We start from the raw sequence: 27,445 nt of genomic DNA, 5'->3' as shown, positions 1-27,445 counted from the left end.
TAATTTTTACTCCCAATCACAATGCACTTAGGCACATTTATTTCCATGAGAGGCTCCTTAAATAGGACGGTCTATTTTCCAAAGAACACACAGCTGGTGAATTCTGAGAAAGATAGGATGAATGCTTGTTGATTCTTGATTCATGATCTACACTTAAATTTCGTACATTTGGTATACTTTAGATGGCAGGAAACCAGAGACAAATCTAATAAACTGGCCCTAAAGTTAATGTTCTTATTGATATAGAAAATACTTCTACTCCATCTGATTTTGTTGCCAAATTAATAAATGGTAGCCCACTGCAACCAGCTTTCTAAGCTAACTAACCTTTTACATGAAGATTCTGAGCTTCCTACGTGATGATTAACTTACTGTTCTATTGGTGTTCTAGCGTCAAAAGAAACATGAATTATATTATGTGTTGAGGTCAAGTCAGTGAGGTCAATTCGTATCCTGTTTTCCCATTTTTCCACTGCCATAAAAAACTTTAGAAGGAAAGCAAACTGAGCAGGTTAGGAATTAAGCAACCACATTTTAATCAATAAATATGAACATCTGTGTGTTAACCAGTTATTAGGCAGAATAAAATAGTAACTTATCAAGAATTCAAAAAGTAACCTTGTAAACAAAGTGCGCGAATCTTTGCCATAAACGTTTTCCACATAATAGAATTAGAGGTAACAAGAAATTTACTTAGAACGAGGCTTGGAATAATCTAACAAGTTCCAGGTATATGTTAAGGCTAAAAAAAGATTATTTTGCACAGAGTGGGCAATACGTAGATTATCTGACAACGCAATGAATAAATGATTGAATGGAGGAATCGCTGAACATCAGGTAATATAATGACTTCTATTCACATTATGGGCCATTCTGATATCCATTTCTTGTTCCTGCCCTGCCTCACTAGGCTTTGCTGTGCTCTGTACTGCATGAAATCACATTTCCAAGGGCCCTTGCCAGCTGGCTTCCAGGTAATGCTGGTAGGGTAGGGTGCCAGGGGGAGACTCAGGGCAGGAGAGATGAAGCTGGGGTATTTTTCCACCTCTGACTCGGCTGGTATTGCCCCATCTCAGGCAGGGGCTTTGTCTGTGCCATGGCTCCAACCCCCACTATCCCTGGGTGATCCCAGCTCTCACCAGGCAGCTCCCACCATGCCCATGTGGCCAGTTCCTGTGGGCTACCCTAGCTTCTGGATTAAGGGAACCACACCTTTTCATAGCCCTCGGTGGTACCAGATTCCTTTTATTTGGCTTCTTTTTGATTATCTTTGTAAGTCAATCTCCTCTATTAAAACCCCTCTATTGAAACACCTAGTATGGCTTCTGTTTTCTGTCTGATACGTATTAGATTCGTTGATTTTTTTTCCCTCTCCTTTAACTTCTCTGGGAATTTTTGTGTGAGAATCTGCCCTAAGCCAATGAAAAATGACTCAAATCACACTCAATACCCACTTTCTGCAATACAGGAGAACACACACAGCTTTTTCTCAAGCACTGGAACGCTCTTTGCCAGGTGCAAATAGGACTCTGTCTGCTGTGTCACCACTGATCATGGTGGGCACAGCCGAGAGTCATCTGCAGAGGTCGTTTTTGTTGTATGTACTAAATGAGACAACAAGGAGAAAAGTACAAACAGAAAATTAGTCTTAAGAAGAAATTACGAAGTCATCAAATGGATAACATTGTAAAAACAAAACAAAACAAAACAAAAAACTCTCCCAAAACATAGGTACGTAAGACAGCACCAGAAAAGTTTCTTTCCTGTTGAATCAACAAGTGTTCCTGAAATTAAAATCCTTTAGAATTTCTTGGTATTTCAAGAGCATTAAAAAAAAAAAAAAAAGACTCATGAACAAATGATCCGTAGCTTTTCGGCTAGAATGCATCCCTGGGATGGTTATTTTCAGAAGTAGAGTTCCTTGGTGAGCATAGAGACCACACATGGGATCTGCTTCTTCTCGTGGAAGTAGGGGTCATCAGACTGGGACTCAAAGTGCCTGGCCACCCTGTTGTTCACCCTGGTGAGGATATGCAGGATCTCCAGGCTCTTGCCATGCTCGTTCAGGATGGAGCACAGGGCCTGCACAAACCAGGACCCGCTGCCCGGGTTCCTCCATGAGTAATAGCCTTCAACAAGACAGAAAGGAGATGATCAGATCGGCTGGCCTGGCCGCACCACCAAGAATGAGCTCTTGGTGTACGGGGCCTCCACACCTGCTTTTCTGAAATTATCTTACTCTTCTCTGCGTGCAAGTCCCCGGTGAGAATTATGCTCGTATGCTCAGAGAGCACACATCGTAGGTTTAGAAGGCTGTGTAAAGATGCTCAACGCAAGGCCTGGTGTTCCTGCGTGGATGCATATCAAATACCCAAGTGCTCAAAGGAAATGCCGGAGAAGCACTTTGTTAACTCTGGAACTCCTCGCTGTCCTCTGGGGGCAGAGCTACTTTCCGATCCAAGCCTCACAAGAGAGGAATTTGCAGGAGATTTCAGAGAATTTTGAGATGTGTTCCTGCTGTTGGAGGGACCCAGAACCGGAGCCAAGCTCCTCATGGAGAAATCTGAAAGTAAGAGGTGGCTGAATGACCAACTGCCTTATGGGTAGAGCCCAGAGAGCCTGCAGCTCTGGGAAGGCCACCATCAGAAGGGCAAGGGGTGTGCTTCTCATGGACCAAATATGGTCTGTGGCTGAGAGAGTCTGGCTCTCAGTCTTCCCTGGGTCCTGTCCAACACGATTTTTTGGAGGGACAAGGAGACCTCAGCAGGAAGAGGCTGGACAAGTGCCCTGGAGGATGCCCAGAAGAGGAGGAAGTAATCACAACGCACAGCGAGGAATGGAGACACAAATCCAAAGCCAAGGAGGTGTAGGGTCCAGGAAACCCAGCAGTTCAGGAAAGTGCCCAAGGAGAAAGCACCCAGCCTTTAGCATTTCACCGGTTCAGAGCACAAGAAGCCAGGTGCCTATGGGACCCGGAGTTTACCTTAACTCACCTCCCTCCCATCTTTGGCTATGGGAGAACCTAAAAAGGATCTGGCAAATGGGGGAGGAGGTGAGTAAGGGGAAGGATCAAGGCCCCCTTAGCACCTTAGACCTATAGCGGGGCTGATCTGGGATCAGAAGAAATGGAAAGCCAAATTGGGTTCAGGGTTTTAATTGTTATTTCGGTCTGGACGTTCTGGTTACAGTGCTGTGACTGCCTGTGACTTGAGAAGTGACAATACTGTCTAATATCTTAACGTGAGCTGTAAAGCCGTGGACCTGCTGATGCCTCCATACAGCGGCAAGGGAATCTTCCCCTCACTTACCCCCATTCCCTCCAGTTTAAAAGGACAGCATGCAACAAAATAAAGTTGCCCTTGGCTTCCATGATGAGCTGTGATTTGTGCCCCTAGTCCTAAGCGGTCTCACCAGTTGAATGAGACCATTATAATTTATGGCAATCGCTTATTGAATAAATGTACAATAAGCAGAAATAACCTTTTTCTGTGACATGATTGAGGCACTTAGAATTCTTCCCGTGGCACACTGGTAACCACCGGTGCAAGGATTTAAGCCCAATGGTGTTAGTAGTACCAGAACACAATTCACTTTCAGAGGGGCTCATGGAACGCATCTCGTTCAATACAATGAACTAGTGAGGCTGGTCATGGACAGTCACCTCCATCTCAGTACTGCCCCGCACTCATGTCCTTTAACCCCTGACCTACATGGTCTTCCAGGGAGCCAGTCTCACCCTGTGACTCTCCTACCTGAAATAGTTCCATTGCACTTCATTATCAGGGTGAAGTTCAGGCCGCTTAGGATAGCACACAGGACTCCCCACGGTGGGGCCCCCCTGTTTACCTATCCAGGTTTAATCCGTGCTGTGCCTTGTCACATCCTGTGCTATAGACGGTGTCCCCCAAAACTCAAATGTTGAACCCAGCCCCTAATGGGACTAGATGTGGAGATAGGGCCTTTCTGAAGGTAATTAATGTTAAGTGAGGCCATGAGGGTGGAGCCCCAATCCCAAAGAATTAGTGTCCTGATCAGAAGAGACCCTCTCCCTCCACCATCTCTCTGCCATGTGGGTGGGGACAGAGCTAGAAGTAGGCGGTTACCAGCCAAGAAGCAGGCCCTCACTAGAAACCAAAATGGCGGGCACCTGGGTCTTGGATTTCCTAGCCTCAAGAACAGCGAGAGATATATTTCTGCCTTGAGTCTGTGGCATTTTGTTGCAGCAGCTCACAGGCTAACACACCCTGTGGTCCAGCCTTTTGAGTTTTGCCTCTGACCCCTTGGCACTCAGTCTGGCAAGCCACCTTTCCCTTCCCCTGCTGTCTGATTTTTCATGACTCGGTTATGGTGGCGTTTTATGAACGCTTTTCTCACCAGCCTCCCTGGAGTTCACCCTTCTTCCCCTACTTCTGCCAGACCTTGCTCAGAACACCAACAGCTCTACCTTGGGTTTGTTCACCCAGACCGATGACCCCGTGACACTGCCTCCCTCTCTCTCAAGAGCAGGAAGACCAAACTATTTCTTTTTTTTACGTGATCCTTAAAACGTGTGAAGCTGTCATTCTCATGAAACCTCATCTGTAGATCCTGCCAGAGCTGTTTTTCCAAACACACCTATTTACTGTAACCAACCAATACCTCTGTAGCAAGCACTTGACCGAACTACTACCCCACAGGGCATTTCTAAGTGATAGGTTTTACTAAAGCACAGGAAGGAATTCTACTGAACTAAGGCAGACAAGGAGCTTGGGAAATGGGTAGGCTTGCTCACTCACTGGCTCACTGGCATTTTCTGGTGCCTGTTTCTGGGTCGCAATGTAAAGAATCCTGGTCTGAGCTACTGCTATAGTTTTGTACCAAAATCTCTCTGGGATCTTGAGCATATCATTTCAGCTCACCCCAGCTCAATTTTTTTTTTAGTCTGTAAAATTAAGACAGTAACACCTTTCCTAACCACCTACCCAATTATTAGGAGGATGATAAGAGGTAAGAGACACTCTGTAAGACATTCTGTAAGGTGTAAGTGCTACAGAAATGTTTGCTCTTACTATTACCAATAATAGTAGTGATACTTAAATGGAAGGGCTGAGCTTCCTTGGAGAGAAATGCAAACACATCCCCGTGGCAGGCAGAACAATGGCCCCCAGAGACGTCCACGCCCTAGCCCTGGAACCCATGCATGGACAGGGTACCTGACTTGGCAGAAGGGACTCTGCAGATGTGATCACAGTTACGGAAGTAAGGGGGGAGCATATCCTGGGTTACTCACGTGGGCCCGACCTAATCCCAGGAGTCCTGAGAAGAGGAGAACCTGTCCCAGCTGTGGTCAGAGAGAGGGACAGGTTCACAGAAGAGTCACAGAGATGTGAGATCGCTGGCTTTGAAGCTGGAGGAAGAGAAGCACAAGGCAGGGAACCCAAACATGCTGGAAAAAGCAAGGACACGTATTTTCCCCCTGGAGCCTCCAGAAGGAATGTGGCCCTGCCATCCCATTTCGGAATTCTGACCTCCAGAAGCGGAAGACAATCCACTTGTATATCGGAAGCTACTGCGTTTTAGGGAATTTAGCACTGCAGCAAGAGGAAAGGGATACAGCCCCAGGCCTGCGTGTTGATGGAGTTGCATGGTCTTGATACCTGGGACTGTAGAATAGGCGAAGAGAAAGTCGGCTTCAACGGGGATCTTGTATCGGGGATTGGCATCTGTGTCATTGATAGGCCCCGAGTCAGCCTGGACCCCGTCATCGAGCTCGGTCCCCCGGCAAGCCTAAGTAACAAAGCAGAGATCACTCCATGGAGTCGGGAACAGGCACGCGTGTGCTTTTCACTGCTGCGTCCCGGTGCCGAGGGCTACGCGTGGTGGGTTTGGCAAGAATTTGATCAATAAATAAGTGAACAAAGCCTGTGTCGAATTAGTAAGCCAGAGCCAATGAAAATCTTGCAGTGTCTTAAAGAAGCCCTCACAATCCGTGGTCTGATGCAAATACAGATGCGAAGCATTTAGAGGTAGAAAACCAAAACCCCAGTCTGCAAACCCCGACCGAAACAGCACGTACGTTTGTAAAAGTGATCCGACCCAAGTCACTCTGTTTCGACAGTATGGGGGTTACCTGAATGAAGAAGAGTTTGGGTTTCTCTAGAAGAGTTTTGCATCTGTCCCCCCTAAAATGGGCTGTCAAGTCCTTTATCGCTGTCACGCCGTCTGTTCCATAAATTAAATTTTCTTCTCCGTGGCTTAGTAAGATGCAGGCGAAACAAGCCGAATTTCTGTGGTCCTCTTCAGAGGCTGCAAGCAAGCCATTGGAAGATAGAAAGGTTAGACGTAAGTCCTGCGGGACCTCAAAAGGGTCCTCCTTCCCAGCCTGGCAGCGACCGCTGTCGGGACAGGTATTCAGGGGCAGGAGCACCCCTCCAGAGAGAAGGAAGACCAGTGGAGAGAAGCGAGAGGCACGGCGAACTCTAGAATCCTCACTCAGTCTGAAACCAAGATGGCGCTGCCTCCTGAGGATGTGCGCCCCAAGTGTGGGAGGGGGTTCAGGCAGCTGCCGGGAGGCAGCACACTGGGGTGCTGAAGGGCATGGCCCTACTGCTTGTTAGGTCTGTGACACCAGGCAAGTTACTTAACCATTTTGTGCCTTGGTTTCCTTATCTGTAAAATCTGTTTTAAAAAGAAGGTACTTCCTGGGGTGCTTGGGTGGCTCAGTTGGTTGAGTGTCTGACTTTTGATTTCGGCTTAGGTCATGGTCTCACAGTTTGTGAGATCCAGCCTTGGGCTTTGGGTTGACAGGGTGAGACTGCTTGGGATTCTCTCTCTCTCCCTCTCTCTCTCTCTCTCTCTCTGCCCCTCCCCTGCTCATGTGCACATTTGCTTGCTCACTCTCTTTCTCTCTCTCTCTCTCTCAAAAGAAATACAGAAGCTTCAAAAAAAAAAACCACTTCTGAAATATATGGGGATTAGAGAAGAGTTTACATTTCAACTCCATTCTGGACAGAATGATACAGACTTGTTCCTTCTGTATGAATTAACTCTTTGAAATTGGAACTGTTCTGTAGATCCCAAACCTATCATTTGCTGTCCTATGAGCAGATTTCATCTTTTTAGGGAGAGATCTAAGTTTCCTGAAAGACCCCCGCCTAGCCTGCAGACAGGGATGGAGTAGTCCAGACGAAGGAAAGGCTGCCCAGGCTGAAATCCCTCTGTCCTGCAAAGGTGGCCCCCCCATCTCCAAGCCCACTGGCGTGCTGCCCCTCCTGGGAACAGGAAGGAGAAGGAGGGAGGGGGTAGGCACGCACCTTGTTTCAGCAGATCTTGCATTTTGGCACAAGAGCAGTCATTGTAGACGACCACGTCAAAACCCAGGTTTCTGAAGCACTTGAAAAGAGCCTCGGCATCTTTGTCTGTTCCGTTTCGGACGCCCATGCCTGTGGGAATCAAGCCCACGATGAGCAATCCCGGGCTGAGAACTGCCTGCCAGCATCGCCCCGTCAGGTGTAAGTGCAGCTTTGCTGGCTCTTGTGTAAATGCTCCCAAGGTCACAATTTAAAGGAGCAACTCGGGGCGCGTGGGTGGCTCAGTCTGTTGGGCGTCCGACTTCGGCTCAGGTCGCGAACTCACAGTTCACAAGTTTGAGCCCCTGTGTCGGGCTCTGTGCTGACAGCTCGGAGCCTGGAGACTGTTTCAGATTCTATGTCTCCCTCTCTCTCTCTGTCCCTCCCCCCACTTGCACTCTTTCTCTCTTTCAGAAATAAACATTAATTTTTTTTTAATGTGGAATTGATATATGAAGCAAACTTAAAGGAGAGGGTTACTCAGCTCACCCACAGAAGGTGAGCCTCATCATGGCAACTCCAGTTGGGGCCAAAAGGCTCCCCTTGACTCTTAGCCCTTTGGTCCCAGTCTTGCATCAGATAATGCACATGGTGGGACCTTCGATTCCAAAGCTTCTGGTGTCCTCACATCCCTTCCCCCCCGGACACGTAAATAGCATTGGATGGGGGGCTGTCTGCCATAGCAGATGGGCACTGCCTTTCTCCAAAGTCTGATACAAGTTGAAGACAATGGAACAGAACAGGAGAGGTTAGCCTACGCCCACAACACTTACCTGTCTTTTTGTCGAAGTTCTTGTTGTTTATTATGATGCATTTGCCCACCTTCTCGAAATTCATGTTATACTGATATGCAGGCACTCGGTCCTGGGTGGTCGTGACTGATCTTCCCGAGCCATTTTTCTTCTTCTTACTGGGGAAATATAAAGGCAGTCAGAGGCTATGGAAGACATTTGGATGGAAATGGCCTCTGGATTCTATTATTAGCAGGGAAGGGGTGCCCAAGAAAGCTGCGGTACCTGTGAAGAAAAGGCCCGAGGGGGGCAGATGGTTTTGTTTAATTGTCATATTTAAAACGAACGGGATCTCCTGCCTTGTTTCGCTACATGCCAGAGAGATGCAAATTAAAACCACAGTGTGATACCGGGACACTCTCACCAGGGTGGCTTACCACGTGCTGGTGACCGTGTTTCGCACCTGGCGTTGTCATACATTGCTGTGGGAACCTACTTTGGACTTGCGTGGTGGAAAACTCGTAGAATCTACCAAAACTGAACTTAAAACACATCCTATGACAGAGCAATTCCACTCCTGGGGCTATCGCCCAAAGTAGAGTAAATATGCTTGCAAAAAAGGAAAGATCTACACATGTGCACAGGGGTACTGTCTAGCAATAGCCCCAAGCAGGAAATTATCCATATGTCCAATTACAGTGCAGTGAATAAACTGAATATGCATATAATGAAATCCTACAGAACAATGAGAATGAACCAACCGTGACAACAAGAAGCCACATAAACAAATCTCGCAAATATAATACTGGATGAAAGAACCCACATACAGAAAACGCTAATACCTAATAGTAGAAGCAGTTACATGAAAAGGTGGACAAAAGGAGCAGCAACTTAAAAAAGCAAGTTGGGGCCCCTGGGTGGCTCAGTCGGTTAAATGTTGATTTTGGCTCAGGCTCACAGTTTGTGAGTTCAAGCCCCACGCTGGGCTCTGCACTGACAATACGGAGCCTGATTGGGATTCTGTCTCTCTCTCTCTCTCTTTCTCTCTCTCCCTCTCTCTCTCTCAAAAATAAATAAATAAACTTTAAAGAAGAAAAAGGAAAAAAAGAAAAAAGAAAGTAGTCCCCTTCCAATCTCCACTGACCATCCAGCTTTCCAGAAGTCTGGCACATGGGCACTGAGGCTGAACATGAAGCATCATTGAGAGAACACAGAAAAAAAAGGTCAAATGTGGGTGGAAAGCAGCCATGCCAGTCATCCACAGGAATATAGGCTCCGCAATAGAAGAGATCTTTTTTTTTATCTGTTTTGAAAAATTGCTGCGTCCCCAGTCCCGGGAACAATGCCTGGCATATAAGTTATTCGTTAATAAATATTTTTTGGAGGGGCACCTGGGTGGCTCAGTCGGTTAAGCGTCTGACTTCGGCTCAGTTCATGATCTCACGGCTCTTGGGTTTGAGCCCCGCGTCGGGCTCCGTGCTGACAGCTCAGAGCCTGGAGCCTGCTTCCGATTCTGTGTCTCCTTCTCTCTCTGCCTCTCCCCTGCTCATGCTCTGTCTCTCTCATTCTCAAATAGTAAATGTAAATAGTAAATATATATATATATATATATATATATATATATTTAAAACTACACACCAATATCCCTTATAATTATAGATGCAAAAACTCTCAAAAAATATTAGCAAGTCAAATCTGTGGGATTATTGACCATCCCCAAGTGTGAGCGATCCCAGGAATTCAAGGTTAGTTTAATATCCAAAAATCGATGAATGTAATCCATCATATCAATAAACGACAAAACCATATAATCAACTCCATTGATGCAGAAAAAGGAATTGACAAAATACGGCACCCTATTATGACAAAAATGCTACATAAACTAGGATTACAATAGCACTAATCCAACTGGAAAAGGACATCTATGAAAAACTCCCAGCTAATACCATACTTAATGATGAGAGACTGAACGCTTTCCCCCTAAGGTCAAAAACAGGTCAGATATGTCCACTCTGGCCACTTCTGTTAAATACTGCGGGAGAGGATCTAGTCAGGGCAATTAGGTTGAAAAGAAGTCTTCTGTGAATGAATGAATCAAGTCCTATCCCCTCATTTTACAGATAAGGAAACAGGTCCACAGAGAGGCAGGGGTTGTTCAAGGTCAGCCAGGCAGTGATGAGCACAGTGAGACCAACACGTCGGCCTCAGGAGACGGTCAGCATCCCACGTTGGTGTTTCAGAGTCCCACGCCCTGGCCTATCTGTTAGAAGACTCATCCACCACTGTCGCAAAACTGTCATCAAAAGTTGTTAGGAGTAAAGTGAAAATAAAAACTCAGCTTGGTACCTGACAAATGCAGGCCCAAGGGTGTTTCTCCCCCCAGGCTTCACTGAATTTCACTGTTGTAGTTTCTCAGAGTCTCTGGAAGGACATGGCCTTTGCCGTCGCCCCTCTTACCTGGGTCCAGATTACAGAGTAGCTCTCTATGTCGAATCTCCAGACAGCTGATTGCTGTTTTTCAACCGCTACATCACTTTATCCTCCACTTTTAATAAGGCCAACTTTCTTCTGTGATATCGTCTGATTTTCAGAGAAAAACATCCTCGATCTGTTCTACCACTCTAGATTCTTCCTCCCTACTTTTTCTGTCTAGTCTAGAGGGGTGATGTCAGTTCTTCTCCACATTTCTTTCCCCACGGAGGCAGCCCAAACCAGCACTGGACTGAGACTCAGAATCTGCCCAAGGGAACCCTTCACAGAGCACCGAGCCCCCTTCCTGGCAAACAGCCTTCGGTGACCGTCACAGAATGAGATGGCCGACTTGATGGGCAGCAAATACTCTTGTGGAGTCTTCTTCCCCTCCCGGGCCTCCATAAAAGCTCAGAGGAGACGAATACCAGCAAAGTGAGCTTCTGTGGTGTTCAAGGGCATGCCATGTATGGGAGCGTAGGATTTACTTCTGAATTCCCTGTCAATGACCCACACTGACAGTGTCCTCTGTGCATGAGGCAGATTATCTGCACATAGTCCTTCATATGCACACACAGTCTTTGGTCTTCAATTGATGCCTCTGAAGTTGGGGGAGGTGGCTTAATTATGGCCATTCCATAGGTACTGATAACAACTAACATTTGTCAGGGCTTACTATGGGCCAGGACCTTGTTAAAATTCTCCCTGCATTTTCTCATTTCCTCCTGACAGGTCTTTAGCTAATTTAAGGCCACTCAAAGACCCGAAATAAGACCAGCATAAAGTCTAGCAGGCTGGAGAATCTCTAAGAGATAAGACTCTACTTCAATATCTGCTATATGAGTTATTCTAAAACAAACTGTACAAGAACATCCAAGTAATAAATGTGCTGTGTTTTTTTTTTTAAAGCTGTCATTAGCCCATCCCCAATGATGAGCAAAACAAAAGATGCCAGTGAGCATCTTTTATAAGAAAAACAGGCTTGGTTGTAAGTTACATGAAAAAAAAAAAAAAAGGACTCCGCTTTTATCAGAATAGGATTTGGAAAATAAATTTTTAAAAAAAGGAACACAAAAGGGGAATAATGATAGATACACTTTAAAGAAGTTTCCATGGTTATGAAAAGTACCTTAAAATTGAATATGAAATGTGATTCTTATCCCTGGTAAATATTTCAAAAGGGAGGGGATTCCCTTACCTCACCGGCCCCTAACTTGAACTCTCAGAGTATCCGCTTCCTCTTTGTGGATTTGAGTCCGTCGTTTATTTTTCCTTCTAACCCCAAATAGCTTTTTGTTAAACCCAGGTCTTTCCAGATCCCAAACGTGTATTAGAGAGCAATCAATTCTACTCCATTGACTTCATCTTCTTAAGAGGCACCGGCCTTGGGAAAATTCCATCTGCAGCTTAACTTGTGGGGAAGCAACCCCTGTGACCGGGTTAAAGCATGCAACCGGACAGACAAAAGGACGAAAGGGCTGTCAAGATGGAGAGAGCACCAGGACAAAAAAAAAAAAAAAAAAAAAAAATGTGGACCGAAGCCCAAGGCATAATAGATACATTCTGCTAGAATCAGAGTCCAAGAGATCAGAGTCCCTCACTGACTAGCCTCGAGGCTTCCCAGCACCCTCTCCTGGGGATTAGCGCCCTTTCTGTCCCATTCTCCCTTCAAAGACTCCAGTGAGAGCAAGGCCTTCACTTCCATTTTTCCCGTTCTGCCTGCAAGGCTGCTGCAGAGGTTTTAAGTACAGCCTCACATTTGGGAAGAGAAATGACTTCTGAGAGGCGACTCTTTTAGGATAGCCCCTAGCTGCTGCATGTTTACCCACACAGGACAGTTATTTCACTGTAGCACTTCTCTTGTGCATGACCCCTAAGGCTATTTGGAGACCCTCGTGGCCTGGCGGGTTTTCTTCCCTTTCCCCCACCCCCGCCGCGGCGCTTATTTCCAACTGTGGACCTTCACAGCATGCCTCGGTGAAAAGACCTGGCTGGTAGACACGAATGTGTCCGGTCGGCCCCTCCCATAATGACCTGCAGACAGGTACAAAGATCCAGTTCAGTCTCTACTTCCTGGACGAACCGCGAAGGGCAGGGTGTTTAATCAAAGTAAACACGGTACCGCAGGGAAGAATGAGGAAGTTCTCTGTGTCCCTACGTGGGATCATTCCCCAGGCGGAGGTTAAGTATGAAAGAAAACAGAGGGACAAAACGATGGCAATAGTATACCACCCTTTGGGGGAAGATGAGGGGAAAATCTACGTTTACATTCGATTGTACCTGCATAAAGACTCTTGAAGGGTGACATAATGGGTAAACTCATTAATTCCAGGGCTGGGCTGCCTGGCTCTGAAACCCGGCTCTACTACAGAGCCGAGAGATCAGCAAGTTGCTTAACCCCTCTGTGATTCCTCGTTTGTGAAAAGAACAAAATTACAACATCTGCCTCCCAGCTTATAAACAAGCTGATATTCAAAAAGCGCTCAGAACAGCTTATGGCCTGCAGAAAATAGTACCTAAATGTTATTATTACTAATGGTAGTTGTATATCACGAAGAGTGGTTACCTGTGGAATAGGGGCCCTGGGGCAAGGGCAGCATGAAGGAGGAAGGATTTGACTGTATATCTTTTTTAGTACATGTGACTGAATTAATTATTCAAAAGGTTACAATAAAAATGATTTAGTAGCGGGGCGCCCGGGTGGCTCAGTCGGTTAAGCGTCCGACTTCGGCTCAGGTCCTGATCTCAACGGTTTGTGAGTTCGAGCCCCGCGTCGGGCTCTGGGCTGATGGCTCAGAGCCTGGAGCCTGTGTCGGATTCTGTGTCTCTGTGTCTCTGTGTCTCTGTGTCTCCTTCTCTCTCTGCCCCTCCCCCAACTTGTGCTCTGTCTCTCTCTGTCTCTCAAAAATAAATAAATGTAAAAAAAAAAAAGATTTAGTAGTTAAAAATCACTTGCTGCAAACAGATTCCGTTACTTGGCTTATGTTGAAGATTACTGGACTCAGACTTTTTTTGTGCTACTTGTTAAAGAGACACCGTGTTTCTGTTTTTCACTGTGATCTTACACGTGATTTTCTTCCCTAGCCTTTTGAGCTTTTTCCTCCTCTCCGTGTCAATAACCGTGCTGGTAATAAACACAGTTCTAAGAAGGACCATTCTGGAACGCTCACTGCCTTGTATACGTTACCTCATGTGCTCTTGACGACCACTCTGTCAGGCACTGGCCCCATGACATTAGCTTGCCTGAGAACACAAAGCCACACAGGGGTAGAGCCCAGATTCACTCACAGGTCCAACACGAAGTTTCCTATTCCCACATTTCTTGTCTCTATTAACATCCAGATTCCCGGGGCCTCAAGCTTAGACCTAGAGGATCAGGGCCGGACCTGGGTGTCTTCATGGAGCCACTCGCCTCTGACATGTGAGGGCCTCAGCACTAGCCTGTCTGCCTGCTGCCTGGGCTCCCCGGACCCTCAGCTCTCACTGCGGTCCCCAGGGCCAGCTCACCCTCTGCTCTCAGACACCACTCTCCACGTGGGCACGGCCTTTGGGACCCTCGGTTCTTGGCCAGAAGCTCGGACCAGATACAGCTCAGGAAGCACGGCCTGGGGAAGGTGCCAATCGGCAGCAGCGAGACCGTATTTAGGGTCACCTGTGTGTGATCTACAGCTCTCCGCAAAAACTGCGAGGTCTCCTAGGGGTGACAGTCAAGTGAAATGTTACACTGCTGTTACTTGGACAACGCAACTGAGACGCTTCCAGGAAATGCCACTGTGTGTGCAACGCCACCCTTGCTCTTCTTCCTCATTGGCACGGTGTTCGGCGGGTCCCCTGCGTGGCCTTGGTGGTGCAGTAACTCAGAGTCAGGGGAGGGAAGCTTTGCCATCCCGGTGCCAATAGCTCTTAAAGAGTTACTGTCTGTTTGGAAATCAATTGCTAGAGCCAGGCAGACCGTCAGATAAACAACTGCTATCGGACAGGAGCAGGCGCTTCAAGGGCTCCAAAGAGACTGTGCTAATTAATTAGCCACCGCAGAGAGATGGTAACGGTCCACAGCTCAGCGGGGCCAGGTTCTCCCGGGGGTGGGGAACGAGAAGGCTGCTAAGAAGCTTTCAAAGACCCAGATTAGAAACTTTTCTTTTTCTTCTTTCTTTCTTTCTTTCCTTCTTTCCTTTCTTTCTTTCTCTCTTTCTTTCTTTTTTTAACATTCATCAGATTGGAAACGTCTTCAGCTGGTGATCCTCCCCCAGAGATAAGATCTTCTGAAAGTGGATATTCTTGTTTTCCTGGGTTGATAGGACTTTTCTGCAGAAGAGCCTAGAGCACGGAATTGCTGTGGCACAGAGACCCCGGGACCAGATCATTGGAAAACCAGTCTTTGTCCTGAATCTGACAAACCGCACCAACGGGGGAGGAGGAACCACTCCAGACATTCCCTAAGTCACCAGGAACAAGCATCACTAATATCACTGAATAGTGTTTTATGCTTTACAAAGCCTGTTCATCATCATTATCCCATTTATTCTGCAAAGTATAGATGAGAGGCAGGGAAAGACACAGTAAATAAAAACTGGCCACAGTATTTAAGTCAGATTCTACCACTTTCCAAACTACCTGCACCCGCCCCCCCACACCGCACCCCTTCTCCTCTGCCTTCGCTAATTCTCTGCTGATAAACCTAGCTTTTATCCTGACCTTTTTCACTTTCTGAAGACTTTGGCCAAGATTACTATGCTGAGAAGAAACACAGGATTCTTGCTCACAAGTGCAAGGCTCATGACAAACCAGAACAGTGAATTAAAAGTTCTAAATCCTCTTAAAAGCTCCTGGGTTTCACAGTTGGCCACAGATTAAAAAAATAAATAAATCTGGCCATGAAATCACTGCTCTTAGGGCCAAACAAGATTGCAATAACTACCATAACCTGGCAGAACTTAGCAACTGTTCAAAAGTGTGCACTAAAATGCAACGGGCAGTCAATCGAATACCAATGCTTCCTAACCGTCTTTTATTTTTTCTTGGTATTGCATTTCCTCACCAGTATGAGCAAGTACCATTATCTTCTCTTCCCAGACACATTCAGAGAGGCTCAAATCTCTGCTAAGAACACAGACAATGCCAGCATTGATTATCAGGAAGAAACTAGATTATCCTAACTTCTTCGGTTAGGGACCTGTTTTTTGGAACCTCAAATTCTGCAGTGCGAGGGCAACTCAGTCATTTCAACAAAGTCAAGAGGCACAAAATCACAAGCAAGCCCTGATGGTTATTTATACAAAAAAGACATCCTTGAAGAGCCTATAGCAACCTGTACCAGAAACCATTGTAGGACAAAAATACTCTGCCTACTTTGCGAAGAAGTAAAAAAAACCTCAGTAAGGGCACAATGAACTTTTACAATCCACTCTGGGCGTCAGTATAATTTTCCCCATCACCGGAGTGGATAAATACAGGTTTTATCCTCGTCCAGATCCCCTAGGCTGCTTGAGATGTGAATTATACCTTTCTATATTTGGAAGGGAATAGGAGCACGCAAACCTGCTACTGTTTATTTTCTAAAGCGTCTCCATGAATAGGATCCCCAGAAGCTCTATCTGTTTGCAGACATTCATCAGCAGGAAAGTAAACACACCACCAGGCACACATTTCCCCAGGGCTGTTCCATTCGGAACTAGGGCTCTGGTTTTCGTAGCTGCTTTGTCTAAATATTTTTGGGATGATTCATTCATGGTTTCAACATTTTAACAGCGGGTATCCCCGACAGTCCTGACATACCAAGGCACAGAGCAAGGCAGAGAGGAAAGGAAAGACTGAAGGCGGTACCTCGTGTCTCCATCCGAAAGGACCCCCCTGTGCATCAGAACTAGGCTTCGCCCGGCAACTCTGGGCAGCGGGTTTCCTTCTTCTCTGTAATAATAAAAACTCAACATGCTCGGGGCTCAGCAGGGGACAGCAGACTGGCACAGCCCGCCTGGCCCTGAAGGCCCGTGACTGAATCAGCAGTGAACCGCACACTGGAGTTTTCCATAGGACCATTCACGCTGGGGCTGGGAAAGTCACACTGGCCTCCCCCTTCTCTGCTGACCGGCAGAAATGCCCAGGCTCCACACGGCTGCATTCTCCCCACCCCGGGACAGCTCCCTAGAGAAAAAGTGACTTTCTAGGAGCATGGGATCTGAAGTGGGGGGGAAAAATACCCCAAACTTCCACAAAGATGCAGCCAGCGGCACCATTTTTAAGAGTGAAAACGTGGAAACGGGAATGGCTAAGCAAGAGACTGAGATTCAGTCGAATAAAATACCACACGGCTATTTAAAGTGATGAGCGTGCAGATGTGGGCAACCCAACAAAGTGCCAAGCTACAGGAGGTGGCAAAATTATATGTAAGTAAATGAACAAAAATCGGAGGGGAGTTTGTGGTGAATCAGAGTCCAAATGCTTGAGGTTATTTTTCGCCTTATAAAAGCACGCAAGGCATTCGTACAAATAATAAAAGACTACAGAGGCAAGCCAAAAACCTTAATTGTCAAATGAGGCATATAAATCATTTTTCAATCATCTTGAACAAAGTGAATGATCCAGGAGTTACTACCCTTCCCCATCTCACCCCTCCAAATGCAAGGAGGAAAGTGTGAACACGTAAAAACAACACCCTTATTAAGCAAACTGCTCAGAATGATGCTTTTCTCAATTTCCTGGTTCAAGGTCACGGCCAGTAAAAGGTGTGTCACTGACAGAGCAGAGCTGTAACACCTGATATCCTGGGCAAACCGAACCCTCGGTCACGCTCAGGTCTGTGAGCAGAGAGAAATCTGGCTCCACACATCCTGTTCTGGAACCCAGATTTGCAAACATATGCTTACTTTGGGGAACAAAGTCCATTTAAAATAGGCTATGGAGGGAAAGATTCCTTCCCCTTCTCACATCACTTGCCTCCTCCCCTGGAAAACAAAGCAGAGAGACCTCTGACAATAAAAATTGATAAAAGAATTTTAAAAAAAATTCAGGAGGGAGATAAAGGACAGAATTCTCTTGAAACAGCCTCAAACTGCTGTCTGTATGATGGCGGGGGCTCTAGAATTTAGAACAGCTAACAGGACTCAGTCCTCTCTCTCTTTTTTCTTAATGCTTATTTATGTTGAGAAAGAAAGAGAGAGACAGAGAGAGAGGGAGAGAGAGAATCCCATGCAGGTTCCGTGCTGTCAGTGCAGAACCTGAGGTGGGGCTCGATCTCACAAACTGTGAGATCATGACCTAAGGAGAAATCAAGAGTCGGATGCTTAACCCGCTGAGCCACCCAGGTGCCCCGGCCCTCATTCTTCCTCATCTGTGGAGCAGCAGACAAACCCACTGTTACACATGCGTGCCAGACAGAACACCCTGAGCCCCAGCAAGCTCAGGGTTTGAACAGGCAAGGCCACACTGCACAACTCTTACTTGTGACCGCGTGTTCCCCTGAGAAACAACAGGTCTTAAGTTTCATAGTACTTTTCTGCACCTAGGCTTAATTCTGTACAAATAGTGTTTTAACATTTTTATTACTATGAAAACCTGATCATTTACTTCCCTTCTTCACTTTTTTCTTTTAACCATACAGCTAGCTCATGATTTCCCTTCTAGAAGAGCAATAACCTATAACTGGAGCTATTCTGCATGTGGGGGAAGCTTCAAAGTCTCTAGATCCCGTCACCATGCTTTAGAGGTGTGGTTTAGAGGAAACGGGCACTTGACCCTCTATCAGAACGCCCATCACTAGCCCTGCTGGAACTCTGGCCAAGCCCTCAGCTGAAGCAGGGCAGAAAGGGAGCAATTTCCACGAAGAATTAAATTTGCTGACCCACTTGGGTAGAAGAAAAAACCCGCTCTGCTGGTGGATTAACGTGGCTGACCAGCTCAACGCCAATGCAGTTGTGACTGGCACTTGATGTATGGGGTGGATCGCTGGACCCCAAGTTAGACCCAGCTCTTGGTGCTGGTCTTGCTGGGTGACTATGGGTAAAGTACTTTACCTCTCTGGTCTTCACCGTCCTTGACTGTTATGGGAGGGAGCTGGATAAATCACATTTTTAAGGCGTCTTCCAGTTTTAATGTTACGGTTCTATGATTTCTTCCCTGTCAGGAATCATGTACAGTTTCTTCCTCATCAGGCAGTTCAGTAAGCTGACAATTACTGTATTCAATTCTCATAAGCAATCCAGTGGACAGGTATTCATATACCTATTATGCAGAGGCAGAAACTGAGGTTCAAAGAAGTCAAAGGACTTGCTGGTACCTCAACTAATGATTGGGAGGCAAGGCCAGAACCAGAACCTGGGAGCCATTCTAAAGTCATCACTGCTTCAAGATTTATTACAGCATTAAATCGTTAGTATGGTCTATGTACAAATTTCGGAGACAGGCATCCAGTATTCTGTAGTATGAATTCGAAGACTTCCTGTATTGAAAAGTAAACCTCCCTGGGTATATTTTACCATTCTCTTTCTTTTAGGGGGCCCAGACCTGGCTTCTCTTAATCAGTGGGTGTGATCGAATGGCTTTTGCTTAACATATTCCTTGGAATGAGTTAAGGTCTGCTATCTTTGTTCTGTTCTTTAATTCCAAAGCATTGCTTCTTCTGAAACACCCTCCCCTCCAAATGAAAAGACAGGCCACCAGGATCTTTCTTATAATTATGCAAATAACACACATTTTTTACAGGGATCTGTTTACACATAACACTTAATTGGTGGAGAAACCCAAGTTGCAATGCAGGAAAAAGAATTATAACCCTGTGGCATCCATTAAATACACTCGAAGAGCACACAGGGCAGAGCACGAAGACGATATGGAAGACAAAGTCCATGGGATCTGAACCAGCATCTCAAAAACAGGGGATTTATCAAGTTTCAAAAATGAGGCTTTTCTCCTGCCCCTTTCATCTGGTAAATGGAAGGATAAGCAAACCTCTTTGCAGGGACACAAAGGCTCCACCAGGGCCCGGGGGAAATCTGAGTGCATGAAATCTGTTTGCTACTTTGTCTTTTATTTCCCTTAATGCTGACCTTGAGCAGAACTAAGCCTCTGATTTCAGAGCTGAGGTATGCCTGCGAGAGGACATGTGTGAGGCTGCTGGGTGGGGCCTGGTCTCGCACCCTCGATGGCTCCCGGTGTGGTGCCACCAGGCTGTGGGCCTCCACTCACTTTCTAAGAATCTGTGTGCTTTGTAGCTTGGCCTGACCATCACTGTCGCTGTGGCTCTTCCTGGGCCCTGATAACTCAACTTCCAACTCCTCTGGCTCTCCCTCCTCCTCCCATAGTTCCTAATATACTACAATTCAGCAATTAGCTATTCTCAGCCATTAGCCATTTTCTGTAGCCATGCCTAGACATTCTAGACATTCTAGAAGAACCTGAGTTTACATTCAGGGCAGGGAGCACACTGCTAACACGGATGGCCAGTAACCTGTGCCAGGTGCTTGGGTTACCTTTACTTCAAGAAGAATCCCTCTATAAGTTCGCAGATGACTTTAGGCCTTGTTCCTTAAACAATGGCTCAAAATGAATGCAGGCTGTGCACATACTGATTTCTCCTTTTTTCTTTTTACTTCTACTAATTTTAACTAATTAAAACACTTTTACTAATTTTAAGTTAATATCTTGCATGTCTTTCCTTCGCGGTTTCCTGTGTTTTCCAACTGTTATTCAATAATCGGGAAATAAGAAAACATTTTAATGCATTCTTGTTTTTCAAAAAAAAAAAAAAAATTAAGTTAAAGAGCAGTTGGGTTTACTCAGGGTCCGATGGAATGGAAATAAAACGAGGCTGTGGCGCCATCTAGTGACAGTGAGGCGAAAAAGCCAAGACAAGTCTGAGAGCTTGGAACTACCTGGGGCCATGGAGTCCTCCCAAGCTTTGGGGGGAAAAAGGAGACTTGTTTCCCAGAATCCTTGAGGTCTCCAGGGGAGGGCACGTGTCCTCAATTAGAGAGGGGCAAGAGGTGCCACCTGATAGCAATTCTGACGCCCCGAGAAGGGAGCTGGGGACAGGACAGTCTGGGTAGGGTGCCCACCATCAGCTACGGGGAGCACTGCAGCGCAGTGGTTGATGCGCTCACACGTCGGACCTGTGGCATAGCGTCCCTCACTCCGTGGAGGTGGACCGTTCGCTCTATTTTCGGGTCACCCCAGTGAGTTAAATTCAGCAGAATAAACAACTCCCGTTTAGAATCTTAAGTAACAGAAGTGAAAGTAGACGGTGTTGACCAGTCAGGAGTGACAGCGGACACCTGCTCTTTGCGGCAAATCCCACTGTCTTGACTTGCACTTAGGGTCTGGTCCCATCACATGCCAAGTCCCTGGTACCACCCAAATCCGTCCTGCGCTCTCAGGCAGCAGGGCCAAGGCAGCAGAAATGTTCAGGGAAGTAATGGAAGGTGGCAAACACCGGTTTTTCTGTTAGAAATAATGGATTTCGTCACCCCTTTCCTAGCCAGACAGCTCAGGGGTCACTATATGACTTCAGCTATTCCCTGGGGTCCAGGTGCCACTTTCCTCCTCGCCTCTCCCCTCTTCAGCCCTTCAGCCCTCTTGGTCACCAAGTCTCGCTGCTTCTACCTCTCTGCACCCCTGGCACATCTGGGGCCAAAGGCGAAGGCTCCACCTGTCACATTCGGTTCGCGTTTGGCTCCCATTCTCGCCCAGAGAATTTGCAACAGCACCCCCTTCAGGCCCTGCCTCGCACTGCAGCTCTGCTGCTCCGGCACTTTTTTTTTTTTTTTTTTTTGGTAGGTATGGTTGACCAAGTCACTCTACTTAAACTTTTCCATGACTTCCTTGTTCTTTAGGATTCCAAATCCTTAATATGACTGACAGACAAACACTTCTAAAGTCTGGCCCCTGCCCATTTACTTTAATTCAAATATTTGATTGGAAAATGGAATTGAATTCAAATATTTTGCAAGGATAATTGTTTGATAAATGAAGCTTGATGTCAGCATCAGCCATGCTATAAAAAGGTAGCGAACTAGAATGCAGAAAATTACCTGAGCTTACTGACCTTTCCAAAGGACTTAAGGGGGTAAAAAACCCCAATATCACAGACCATGTCTCTTCCGTAAAATGATGCATCTTAAGGCAGAGGTGTTCAAACAGGGCACTCAAATACCTTCCAAGGGGTGCAGGCATAGGATATGTTAAGGGAATTCATGATCAGATCCTCAACTTGCATGTGTATTTTTCCGAAAACTGGTTTGCCTGAGATCCTGCCTCCCCTGTTTCCCATCTCCCACCAAGTAAAAGAAGAGCAGAATTCTCATCCACCCTAATTCTTAGATGGTGTCAAAACCTCCACATCATCTAATAGACAATTCAAATATAAGTATCTGTGGGTCTCCTTGAATCAGGCACTGTAATGGGCTTCCTACTTACACAAGAGTCTAATAAGGGTGAAGGATGGCATTAGAAATGGGGCTGTCTGGGGCCACCCTGGGCTGTTCAAAATTCAATGATATGTTTACAAAATATACTGAATAAAAATAAATATAGAATGGAAAGGGAATGTCGTGGCTCTTAAATAATGACTTTGCCTTTCTCACTTCCTGATTATTTCCAAAGACACTATCGCTTTTGAGCTAGAGTTCTGTGACAGCAAAGCAAATAAACACTGAGAGAAGTGAACACAGCATCCGGCTTTCTTTGTGCCCTTTCCTTCCTCTTTCCTTCCCTCCCTCCCCCCCCTACATCCATCCATCCAACCTTCCTTTCTTCCATTCATCTATCCATCCATCCATCCATCCATCCATCCATCCATGCATCCATCCTCTAAGAATTAGAAACAAGACGGTTGTCACAGGGATGCCTTATAACACATTTGCTGAACTGGAAATGGTATCAGACCTTTATTGGTTGAAAGCAAACCTGGTGTGGCAGATTAGTTTGACAAGAAGGACTGGCTTTGTCAACTAGAATATACAGCAGACATTTTACGTAAGTGAATGAGCTACTTTCGCAGCTCTAAGGTCTTAACCATGAAATATTTTAGAAAGCAGACAGTTTAAAAGCTTTTTATCAAAAAAAAAAAGGATACTGACAAATGTTTATCATCGCTACTTTAATTATCTTATCTCTGTTGGGAATGTTTTGGGTTAAACAATTTGCTTCCAACTAAAGAGGAACAGGTTTAATTAACAGTTTTTTGAGAAGTTTTGGTAAGGCCTTTTAAGCATACTTCCCATTAATGGAAAAAAATCAATGTTTCTAAGGGCAGAATAACAAACCCTTTTGTAAGTCAAGTAATTTGTAATTATTTTCGATACAATTGAAGGACCTAATTGATTTGTCATTCTTTGGCACAGAACTTAGAAGGAATTCAAAGAATTAAGTGACATTATTATCACAAAACTGTTGCCATCCCACGTACTTATTCATGGTTTCTTGGCGCTTCTACCTCTAAAAATGACAAACAGGCAAAAAAGGTGATAACTGAACGCTTCCTTATTCTGGCAATGGCTCTCATTTATCCATGTATGCATAAGCTAGCTTTTGAAAAGCCCGCTTTCCCATTATAAGTTGCAATTTAAATGCAATTTCTATTTAATAATTATCTTGATGGAAAATGATTTAATAGTGCTAATGACTTACCAACATTTGTTTGGATCAACTGTGAATTAATAAGAGTCAAGACAGTAACTTAGTCTCGGAGAAATTTTCAGTAACTTAACACAGCAGAAATTTCTTGTAATACTCATGATACCTGGAAAAATGTCTTAAAATTTATGCATACATAGGGGTGCCTGGGTGGCTCGGTCGGTTAAGTGTCCAACTTTGACTTGGGTCATGATCTCACGGTGTGTGAGTTCGAGCCCCGGGTCGGGCTCTGTGCTGACAGCTCAGAGCCTGGAGCCTGCTGCAGATTCTGGGTCTCCCTCTCGCTGTGCCCCTCCCCCACTTGCACTCTGTCTCTCTCTCTCTCTCAAAAAAAAAATCTTTTTTTAAATTTTGAAAAACTTTATGCATATGCATTGATGCACACCTTTAGGTTACAGAGATGCATGATGGGGCGATCATTCAAGCAACTAAATCTATACAGCAGGATAAAATACTGTGGGGGGAAATAAAGCGAAAAGACAAGAGTTCCAGGAAAAAAGAAACAACAAAAATTCCAGCTGTTAAAGACAGCTTGCTCGTGTACATTTTTAAGGGAGAAACGTGGTTATAAAAGTACTGTGGATTCAGAGTCCACTGAATACATTTAAAGAACTGATTCTCAAATGCCAGTATTTACAACATACCGCTGGGTTTCATAATTTCTGGGAAGTATACCACAAGGCTTTACTAAGACTTCCGAAATGACAATTACACAGTTCCTGTTTCTCTGTCACCGAGAGGCAACCTGCTTAACCCAAAGACTCAGAGACCTGGGGAAACTGAAATATTCTCACGTCCTTTGCACCTATTTGCCAAGAAATTTATAGGTCACCTTAAAATATGTGTGTGCAGATAGGGGCGCCTGGGTGGCTCAGTCGGCTGAGCGTCCGACTTCAGCTCAGGTCATGATCTCACAGTTCGCGGGTTCGAGCCCCACGTCAGGCTCTGTGCTGCCAGCTCGGAGCCTGGAGCCTGCTTCGGATTCTGTGTCTCCTTCTCTCTCTGCCCCTCCCCTGCTCACTCTTTGTCTCACTCTGTTTCTCAAAAATAAATAAATGTAATAACAAACAACAACAACAACAAAAAGTATGTGTGTGCATGTGTCATTTTGGAACGTTATTTTGCAGCTCCGTGAACGAAACATTTGCTGGCCACTGTTCTAAAGGGCTCGTACTGGATCAATTGACCTATCGCTTTCGAAAGTTCTCAGGAGTTGCAGCTGCATGTTCTGCTCATTTCATGGGGTATCCTTGACCCTAAATGGCCACCAAGGCCAAAGGAACTCAGGTCCAGGATGTGGAGGTCTTCTCACTTTTCCGAGTCCTGTCCGGGATGGTGTGACCCAAGGGTTTCTCTGGGATTGTTTGGAGGGAGCCAGGCTGCCCCTCATCACCGGCTCTTCCCCTCCTGAGCACTGCTTGGGAGCACTCCCTAACCTCAACTTTGATCTCTGTCACCGTCCCTCCCAGGTGGGGCTCGGCTTAGGAGACGCCGAAAAGTCTGATGCTTCTGACCCAGAGTGCCCTCCGGCTTCTTGCGAGGAAGCCCTGTTGCCTGCCGCCCCATGGCCAAGGGTGAGGGGAGGTTAGGGCCCCCCCCAGGTCCCTGCATTCCTACTTTTAAATGGAGAGCACAGGAGAGCTGTTGGGTGGTGGTGGTACCACGTACGTTCTCATCTCAGGTCCACCATTTACTTTTTTTTAATTTAAAAAAATGTTTATTTATTTATTTTTGAGAGAGAGCGAGAGAGAAAGAGAGAGAGAGAAAATCCCATGCGGGCTCTGCACTGTCAGCACAGAGCCCCAACGCGGGGCTTGAACTCACAAACCGTGAGATTACAACCTGAGCCGGAATCCAGAGTCGGATGCTTAACCAACGGAGCCACCCAGGCGCCCCTCCGACATTTATTAACTGTCATCAAAGAGGCAAGCTGGTAAACGTCTGTGTGCCTCAGTTTCCCTGCCTATGAAATGGTGATAACGATAGAACTATCTCCGGGGATTAGGAAGACGGCGTGCCATACTGAGCTAGCACACGAGAACGCAATAAATTAAGTTGTTGGTATTATTATTATTAAACGCCAAGATCTGGAATTTTAGAAGTGGACTCAAGAAACGACAAGGTGAGAATCAGCAGATGGCATGCTTCCTTCAATGGAGGGCTACCCTAAAACCTCCTGTCCCATGCCCCTGGATTCTGCCTGGCAGCCAAACCTGGTCCCAAAGGGCAGAAGCAACCCAGGCCCTGCCCCGAAGGAGGCTGCCTGCAAATCACCTCTGATGCGGACAGCCCTTCCCTCCTGGGCAGGTGCCGCCCGGATGCACAGCCGCGGAGCCGGAGACCGCCCCCCCCCCCCCCCCCGCCAGTTTGGTTTCCCCCACCTCTGGGCTTGCCCCCAGAGACAGGAAGTGCACACCGGAACCCTAATGTTGTCACACACAGCTGTCAGGGTTCTGTGCAAATCTTCCATGCGCAGCACGGACCTCCTGCCCTGAATGTCCCTCTCCCCACGCGTGTGTGGAGATGGCTGAGGCATGGCAGGCTGGAGGGGCCCGGGGCCCCTCTTCAGCCCAGGAAACGTACCTGAAGAGTGATGGCACAAAGGAAGACCGGTCTGGCTTAGCATCAACTGCATCTCTGCTTGCTGAGTCCCCAGCTGCCTGCTCCACGCCACAGCCCTGATCGTCTGCCATCTGGAAAGAAGACAAAAAACCAGAACCTTGGTATCTAGCGCATCACTGGCCTCATGATCCTTTTAAGTAGCACTCATTAGATGATACAGGTTTTTTTTTCTAACATTTTTCTTTAATTTTATTTATTTAGTTTGAGAGATACAGAGAGAGCGTGAGCCAGAGGGGGGCAGAGAGAGAGAGAGGAAATCCCAAGCAGGCTCTCCACTGTCGGCGCAGAGCCCAAGGCAGGGCTCGAACTCACAAAACTGTGGGATCGTGACCTGAGCCAAGATCAAGAGTCAGAGGCTTAACCAAATGAGCCACCCAGGCGCCCCTAGGTGTTGAGGTTTTTGATTAAGCCTGGAGATGAGCAGTCTTGCATGTTTAGGCTCCAGGGCTCCTGCACCAACCATTCATTTAAATGCTCCAGTGCCAACTCTATTTGAGGCATTGTTCCAGAGAGGGAGGAGGCAGCAGCAAAGAGAACAAAAGCTGTGCCCTCAGGGAGCTTCTAATCTGGCGTCCCTGATTTTGTTAAAGGATCCCCCAGTAAGAGAAGCTGTGGAAGGTCTGTAACAGGAAACTCCCCCTTCATTCCTGACAGGTGACAAGGTGCTCAAGCTTTGCCTGGCATCGCTTGAACCCCGTTCGAAAACATTAGCAACCTGCAAAAAGCAAACGCTCTCTGTGTCAGACGGTTTTCGGCGGGTCTACCAAAATAGATAGATTTCCATCGTATTATTTTCCTCTTCCAGAATCATCAAGAGATCCCTATGATCCAACAGTTCAAATCTAAACCCACCTCCTTGGGTTTTAAGACCCTTTATGATCTAGTACTGGAGTTGGCAAACTCCGGCCCACCGCTTGTTTTTGTAAATAAAGTTTTATTGTTAATACAGGCATACCCATGCCTGTTGAGCAATTGTGACAGAGACCATATGGCCTGAAAAGCCTAAAATATTTACTACCTGGCTCTTTATTTTAAAAAAGTGGGATCTCTTACTAACCTGCTACTCCCTCTACTTTAAGACGTGAAAACAACAATAAGAATAGAAACTGACTTATTATTTGCTTGTGCGAATTGCTTTGTAAGCATTATCTGATTTAATACTTTCAACAATGCTGTCGGACCATTCCTATGATCACTGCTTTTTGACAGATGAGGAAGGTGAGGTTAGAAAAAGGTAGATAGCTTGTCCCGGGTTATATAACGAGTAAAGAGCAGGACTTGGATCTGAAGCCAGAAGCATGCACCCCACCCAGAGCACACCCGCTGTTACCATCATACCATGCAGCCTCCCAGCATCCTTAAACATATTATGCTCATTTCAGGTTCTGTCAGGGCTCATAGTTCTCTCTTTCTGGAAGTCACCACTCATACATCTGCTGGACATGACACTTTTGTCCAGCAGGCTAATAATCAATCTTCAGAATTCAGCTTAAATGGCACCTCCAAAGGGAGGTCCTCCTTGATTACACCTATCTCATCAGCTCCCCCCACCCCTGTTCTCTTTGTCTTTTTTTTTTCATTTTCACTCTGCTTATTTGTAGCTCAAACACAACAATTCTAAGTTCATCAAGGGAGAAGCGCCCAACACCCAAAAGGTGCCTACGAAAGAAA

General features: G+C 46.2%; 1 protein-coding gene across 2 annotated transcripts in view; it reads right to left on the bottom strand.

Annotated features, from left to right (window-relative positions):
- Positions 1–512: 512 nt before the first annotated feature.
- Positions 513–27,445, bottom strand: part of CASP7 (caspase 7) — a 30,395-nt gene continuing 3,462 nt past the window's right edge. For both annotated transcript variants that reach the window (XM_027063128.2, XM_015071317.3), the window contains exons 2-7: positions 25,736–25,845; positions 8,102–8,238; positions 7,293–7,421; positions 6,110–6,285; positions 5,637–5,766; positions 513–2,129 (exon numbers count right to left, since the gene is read on the bottom strand). In XM_027063128.2, the coding sequence (XP_026918929.1) occupies positions 1,906–2,129; positions 5,637–5,766; positions 6,110–6,285; positions 7,293–7,421; positions 8,102–8,238; positions 25,736–25,845 (906 nt within the window). In that variant the 3' untranslated portion in view covers positions 513–1,905. The remainder of the gene's footprint in view (positions 2,130–5,636; positions 5,767–6,109; positions 6,286–7,292; positions 7,422–8,101; positions 8,239–25,735; positions 25,846–27,445) is intronic.

This window comes from Acinonyx jubatus, chromosome D2 (genome assembly GCF_027475565.1).
Source record: "Acinonyx jubatus isolate Ajub_Pintada_27869175 chromosome D2, VMU_Ajub_asm_v1.0, whole genome shotgun sequence".
NCBI classification, from domain to species: Eukaryota; Metazoa; Chordata; class Mammalia; order Carnivora; family Felidae; genus Acinonyx; species Acinonyx jubatus.
This window is presented reverse-complemented; position numbering and strand designations above follow the sequence as displayed.